At 41.7% G+C, this 7493-nt stretch overlaps 1 protein-coding gene across 1 annotated transcript in view; it reads left to right on the top strand.

Annotated features, from left to right (window-relative positions):
* LOC104489272 (voltage-dependent L-type calcium channel subunit alpha-1C-like) overlaps positions 1-7493 on the top strand; it is a gene marked incomplete at both ends in the record, with an annotated part of 95464 nt that overhangs the window by 67267 nt on the left and 20704 nt on the right. Inside the window, one exon of the mRNA XM_010131416.1 lies at positions 4770-4860. Within this exon, the coding sequence (XP_010129718.1) occupies positions 4770-4860 (91 nt within the window). The remainder of the gene's footprint in view (positions 1-4769; positions 4861-7493) is intronic.

Below are 7493 nucleotides of genomic sequence, written 5' to 3'. Positions count from 1 at the left end.
TGTAAGTAATGTGGAATTGGAGTTTAGGCGGTCCAGGAAAAAAAGTCTACATTCAGAGATGAGCCACATTGTGACAACATGTAAGAAGTGCAAAGGCTTCAGAAGCAACGGTAGAGAGAGTTACCTACTGGTCCTTACAGTTTGCACTCTTGAAATCATGAGATACTTACATGCCTTTAAAAAGTTGTTTCACTTCCCTTTAAAAAATTGCTGTGCTTCTACTACCTAGAAAATATGTAACTAATGGGAGATTTCATCAACCAGAGTGAATTATGGATGTGATGATAAATCCAGAAAAGATATTGCCACATTAACAAAGCCACCACGATTTGACCCAGGAAGAGGTACACTGGAACAGGCTGCCCAGAGAAGCTGTGGATGTACCGTCACTGAAAGTGTTCACTGTCAGGTTGGACAGAGCTTTGAACAACCTGATCCAGATGTCCCTGTCCATGGAGGGAAGTGGTGGACTAGATGAACTTTGAACGTCCTTTCCAACACAAACGATTCTATGATTCTGTGAAATATGCAGTATCTGTCCCTGTGGTGGTGTTAGTGGTTCCCTGTACTGGCTTGGTTGAAGTGAGCTGCCCATTCTGGGTACTCATTGTCCTGTTAGCTGGACTGCTGCTCCTGGTGTAGCGAGGCAAAGGCAAACTGCCTGATGAAAATGCTTTCTCACCCCTTTAACAACCTGCTGTCACATAGGATGGATAGGTGTGGGGACAGAGTTGCTCTCTTCTGTCAAGAAATCCGCTATATAAAACACTGGCGTTTAGTCGCTTGACCTAAGGCTATTAGGTGGCCAGTTGAATAGTATGCACAGGCATCAATCACTGCTGTGCCCATGCTGCACTTTGAACACTGAAGCGCCTTCAATGCAAAGTATGTGGTACATGAAAGGTCCAACGGTCTGCTTGAAGGCCAGGATGCAGGGAGGTGGAGCAGGGAGGTGGCAGAACCAAGACCCCTGGGAATCTCTAATTTGGTTACAAGCAGTGGATTTTGAAGTTGACAGGGAACCACTCCTGCAAGAGTCCATAAGTCACTGAACACACATGACACAGGACATGAGGCACCGGGATTTCCACTACTAAGTCACTTTGTGCCCAGGTGGGAGGAAATCTGCATTTGCTTCTTTCTTGTGTTTGTCTCAGCTCCCAAAATTGTAGGAAGTAGCCGTTGAGATGGCATAGTCTGTATACCGTGGTCCTACACATAACTCAGGTCTGGACTAGAGCCCACCATTTAAAAAAACCATCTCCTCCTGATTAGAACATTCTTGTGGTAGATTTACCACCAACATTCTTGGTACGTGGTCCCAGTAATTAATTACCCGGACTGCAGAAAATGCCTGCCTTGTTTCTAGACTGGAGCCGTGGTGTGAGCACAAGGTCTGTGTCTCTGAGAACTGAGTCAGATAAGAAAGCCATCTGGGCAGCATTCGTTCTGCCCTAGTTCATACACAACTCTTCTGCAGCATATTCTATTTTCAGGCTTTGTTAACTGGCCTGAATGAACCTCACAGCATCTGCACACATGATTATCCCCTGACACTGAAGGCGATGTGAGGTGCCAGGTAAAAGAAGTGATTGTCCTGCTGAGAGCATACCACATTGGGGAATACAGTCCTAATCTCCTGTTTGTCCTGACCTTTAACTTCTAGGCCATCATTCCTCTAATACTTCATAGCATCTTAATACTTTTTATTGTCCTTAACATTTCCCGTCAGTCTAGTGTAGTAAATGCCTGTGAGCTAGTGCCAGCAAGCTAGCCCGAAGCACAGGAGTCTCTTCCACCCATGTGCCACTGCACCTACATGCCTCACTTAAATTTGGCTTTCTGCAGCAGTAAGCTGGAAAGGGAAGTGCGAAGTAGTCTCTAAGACGTCGCTGTGCAGGCACCTCTGATCCCTGTGGGCTGAGGACCCCTGTGCATAACAGGCAGAGGATCAACATTCAGCAATGCCATGAAAAACCAAGCAGCACAAGGACACCAGAGGGTGAATGCCAAACGTAAACACAGTCAGAAATCATGAGACATAGTCTAGGGGTAGCTTAGTTTGAGTAAGGCAGTGTACATCTGAGTGTTTCATGAAGGTGGTTAGTCTCTAGAGACGGGGAAAGACTGAGAAATGTGATTACCCCAACAACTTTTCTTTAGCAGCTCTGGCAGTTTTGGAAGAGTTTCTAGATACTGAAGCAGTTTAGAAAGCAAGCCAAGGAACGCTATTCAAAAATAGGCTAGTCCAGATTCTGACCCTAAAGGTCGGGGGATAACCTGGGAACACACTGCAGTTGCCTTAGTCCAATCAGTTTCAATAGGTCAGACAGTCCAACAAGAAGAGTCTTGCCACTGACATCACCAGAAAAAGGATTTGACCTGTAAACTTAAATTCAGCAATTTCGTGTTCTCAGAAGCCTGATATAAAAAAGAGCAGAAAGCAATGAAGATTTATCTGATGATCTGTTATGATATTTCATACTTCTGTATACCTTTGTTTTTCATTTTGTACTTTTAATTCACATGATGAAGTTTTCAGACAGAAGTGGATGTCATGTGTAAGCTGAGTTCCTTGTGTTTTTTCTTTTGCCTGTCACTGGCTGCATGTTCTCTATTGATGTCTTGTTCCTGGTACTTGACACTGACCATCTTGTCTGTGAAAGGAAGCACTCCAGCTGACTTGCCTGATGAGAAGAAAGGAAAGTTTGCTTGGTTTAGTCACTCCACAGAAACCCATGGTAATGTTCCACTGCGCTCTGTGTCCACACTGCGTATATCTGTGTATGTGTTTGTGTCTACATATCTTTGTACAGACTGACATATAATATAGCTTTGCATACTCCTGCATGTGCGTGCCTTGCTTTTTCTATTGCTTGTGCAGTGTTTTCTTCATGCACTCAAGATAATAAGCTGCTGTGCAAATCAATCTCTTGCTAATGTCTTCAAAATTGTGTTCCATTTGCAAATAAGCTCACATGTATCTTGAAAGTGCTTTACCTCATCTTCAAAGATGACTTGCAAAATATCAACGTTTGGTTTGTTTCCTGAAGGGCTTAGTCTGGACCGAAAATTTTAATTATGAATATTTTTTCTTACAGCTTACTTGACCGTTTCATGTACATCAAAATATGAATTCAGTTGATGCCTTAATTTGTCTTTCCAAATAGACAAGATTATTAAAACATTCATTCTTCATAAAGGAACAGGCACCATTAGAGTACAATAGCACCATTAGAGTACTATATTTCATAGTTATTTCTAGAGCGTTAGAGAGTCTATTATTTCCTAAGTCCATTATAGTCCTAAGAATACAGCATAATAACTTCAGATTTCCTAAGACATATGTTGTAGGCATGTGAATTTTGGGGATGGGGTGAAGGAAAGATAGTTGATTTTGAGGGATGTTTATATCATAATGCTTTCAAAGCAGGAACCCAGGACCTCTTTTGAAGAAGCTGCTGATCTCTTTCTAGCCTCTGAAAGACCTAGTCCCATAGCCTATTAAACATCTGCCCAACTGAAATGCAGAACCTACATTCTACATTGCCTCCTTTTGCCCCAAGGACCCATAAGCAGATACGTTTTTAGTATTGAGTAATATATTTTACAGGCTTTTAGAAGCCTCTCTAACAGCTAATAGCGCATGTTGTCAACTCTAATCTGAGATATATACCCAACTGCCAATACACACAACATTCTGAAGTTCTACCAGGCATCTGAGAGATCTGTTTAACTGTTCCATCATTCAGTTTTAAGTATCACTTTTCCATGTTTTGTGTATTTGAAAATAAGGGAGGAGGAAAATGGACACGTACTGGATCTTATCCATCGTCCTATCTTATGTTGAATGATTACATATTAAGGAGTTATTAGAGCTCATATAGGAGCTTGGAGCAACTGATGGAATGGAAATGGTGACTCTTTTTATGATCTGTAGAAGCAAGTAAAATATTGAGGTTTGATAAAAGATAGAGGATGTGAAAGGCCATTGAATCCAGATGAGATAGGTTCACACCTAAGTTTGCTTTCATTTGACGTTTGTTCCATGATACTTCTGTAAAAGCATAGGAGATTCTGTTCAGTACTTAGTTGGTGAGTATCAACATAAAATCTCCACCATAGTACTTACTAATTAGCTCCTTTGTTGGTAATATCTGAACAGGTCAGAGAGTCTGAATTCCCCTCTTATACCTGTAGGTCCAGTTTATAACTGTGAGGTTGAACGACATTAATGGTTACTGTATGACAGATGAGCCATCAGTATTATTTATGTGGTACTTGCTATCAGGCTAATAGAAGCCATTTGCCTGAATACATGCCAATCTGGTACTTTTTATTTGTATTTAAATCATTGTGCAAAAGATTGGGGAGGGCAGTGAGGTGGTTGGGCTGGTGCAAGTAAAGGGGCACTTTTTTAAAGTGTCCCATTGAATCAAAGAAAAACTTCTTGTTGGCTTTGACAGGTTCTCTAATTTTCAACGGTTCTCATTCATACATTTTCCAGGAACTGACTCTAAAAGAAAGCGAGCAGCTGCTTTTTCCCTTTTCTTTAGCATTTGAGTTACCTGTGTATGTTCCTGAAGTCTACCTGCCCAACCTGACCTGTGCAGGCAGGCACTAGACTTGCTCAGTAAATTGCTTAATCCTCAGGTGCTGCAGCTGAGGGTCTTTTCATTAAGCCAGTTCCTTCACTCACATGATTCATTAATAGATATGCCAGGTTCTAATAGCCAACTCTCTCTTTTTCTTCCCTTTGACTCTTACAGTGAGCATGCCCACCAGTGAGACTGAGTCCGTGAACACAGACAACGTCCCTGGAGCAGATATTGAAGGCGAAAACTGCGGTGCTAGGCTAGCGTGAGTACATATACACAGCTGTATCTACGTAGGGATTGGACTGAGCTTGGTGGGTTAAAGCCAGGGCAAATGTCAGGCTTTTTAAGGGGAAGAAAACCCCACAATGGGTAAAAGGAGAGGGTGCAGAATATCTACGGATCCCTGTTCTTATCTTAATTGCAATGTAAACTCACTCTGGACATTAGTGGAGAGCCCCTGGGTTTACGCAGATGTAAATAAAGCACAGTATTCCCAGGACAAGCAAATCTGGCTTTGTGTAATTGCTGTAAGAAGAACTGATGGATAACAGTGTTCTTATTTTTAAAATTCCTCTTTGGTGATAATCAAATCCAGCATATGTAGACCAAAGAGTGGAAAGGACTGGTCTGTTTTAATTTCTCTGATGATTCTTGCACACTTTACAGTGTCTTGTAATAGAAATACATGGATGATAACTCCCATCCCGCAGCTTGAATTACACCCTTCAAATGCTGAACACATCAATAGAGATGCTCAAGAATGTGTGAGAGTGCACTTATGGAATGCCATATTATGTGGTGTATATTTTAGCATCACAGTAAGCAAGAGTAGGCGAGAGGAGTCCTTTCTTCCCTTTTGCATTACTTGAACAAGAAGGAACTTGATGCTGTGAGGGAATGTGTTAGTCCCTCAAAACATTTTTGAAAAATGGACTAAGCATATCAGTGCAATAGGTCGTACCATGCTGGAATATTTTCAGGTTCTGTCCTGTCCTTGGGCATCATCATAAGTACATAAGAAATGTTTTGTTTTGTCAGCCCTGTGGTCCAGCTAGCCCAGTGCTCAGGTTCTGATAGTGACAGAAGGTCAAGTACTCAAGCTTGGCCATTTCCTCCTTTCCAGCCCCCTTTTACTGCCCCCAAATTCATGCTTACTGGATTATAGATCTTAGAGGGTACACTCCACTTTTTGCTTTTATTGGCCATCTGAGGACCTGTCAACCATGGATTTATCTGAACTCACTGAAGCTGTCTGCCTTCACGATCTCCTGTGGCAACAAGTTTCAGAAGTCTGCCGTGCAGGCCAGTACTTTCTTGTATCTGTTTTAAGCTGATCTACTAATACTTTTAGTCAACATCCTCTCCTCCTAATACTGGGGGATTTGATGATCAACAGTTCCACATTCAGCTTATCACTTCCACAACTTTGTAAACCTTGATTGTATCTCCCACGCAACCCTTGGCCCTCTCCTCTACAAACTGAAGAGGAGGAGGTCTTATCTGCATTACAAGATGTAATATGTGGAATATGTTGTAAATTCAATCTGCTTTCCTGTAAGTGTCAGCCAGTGACTTGCTCACCCCAGGAGAAATTGTTTGTCATAGCTTTCTTTCACCTGCCTGCTGTAGCCTACCTGCTGAGTCTTTTAATTTAGATTATGAACTCTTTTCTGGAGGAACCAGGCTAGGTCTATTCACAGCATTGAGGCAGTGGTAGCCCTTTCTTTAGCACCCCACCAAGTTGCTTGTGCTCTTGTTGCATTACAGAAAGGAGCAGCTGGATGTGTGACCACTTCTTCCAGGTGGATCCAATTTGGAGAGCCATTTTCATTCTGCAGTTATGGTTTCTGACACAATGGGTCCCCTGGTGCTACACAGTGCCAACAACAATGGCAACTGTTACTATAAAGTTGCATATATTTTTAATATTGCAGCTTGCATTCATTTAATGTCCTTAATCCCAGAGGATCCTAAAATGCTTTATGAACTGTAAATGCAGGGATTGTTTTCACAGCATTAGAGTTCAGCCACCTTCAGGGTAAAATGTGACAGGTGTTTAAAAACAAAGGGCACAAGTGTATAAGAAGATGCATGAGGGATAGCTTGCCTTGCACTGAAGCTGCATGGGGAATTTTGGCAAGCAGAACATAATTATCTTAGCTGGAATGTGGCCAGGAGAGCTGAAGTTAAACCCAACTCTAAATGTAATCATGACTTAGAATGGAGTTTGCTTAAAATAGCACAACAGGAGAATGGCAGTACTGTGGTCTGGCATTGTGATGGCTATGCTCCTGGCATTAGTAGAAGCCATGGCTACGTACAACACATTTTAGGGGAGAAGACGTAGGAAAATGACAGGCAAACAGAGCTTTGTTTCTTCTTCCATTGTTGTAAATATTAAAACAAGGCCATAAGTTTCACCAGAACAGGACATGCAAGATGCAGGGAGATAAACAGTTTCCCTGCTGCTTTCCACTTCATTTGAAAACAGGTGATGTATAGTAGGGGAATTGAAGTTTGTTATTGAGAAGGGTTTTTTTACCCCTTACCCAAGGACAGTTAAGATCCTCAAGGTCTCACTCATTGCTTTTCATTTCTAAGAGATGATAAGCTCCTTCATCCAGGAAAATGAATGGTTGTATCACTGTATTTCAAATTCTGGAGTGAGATACAAATTTTGCCAATGCTCCCACTTTTGTAAAATGTTTGTTTTGAACTTGTGGTGCTTCAAATTCCTTAGTTATTTATGAATTCAGACCTGCCTTTGATTCTGAGGCTTGGAATCCTTTCTGGTTTGTTTTGTTTCTGCATCGCACACTCAGAGAGAGAAACCAGCCTTATGTTTTCAAGAATTACAAAGTCTTCTTCTTCTCACCTCATTTAAACCCCCAAATA

Source organism: Buceros rhinoceros, unplaced genomic scaffold (genome assembly GCF_000710305.1).
Source record: "Buceros rhinoceros silvestris isolate BGI_N320 unplaced genomic scaffold, ASM71030v1 scaffold2872, whole genome shotgun sequence".
In the NCBI taxonomy this organism is placed as follows: Eukaryota; Metazoa; Chordata; class Aves; order Bucerotiformes; family Bucerotidae; genus Buceros; species Buceros rhinoceros.
This window is presented reverse-complemented; position numbering and strand designations above follow the sequence as displayed.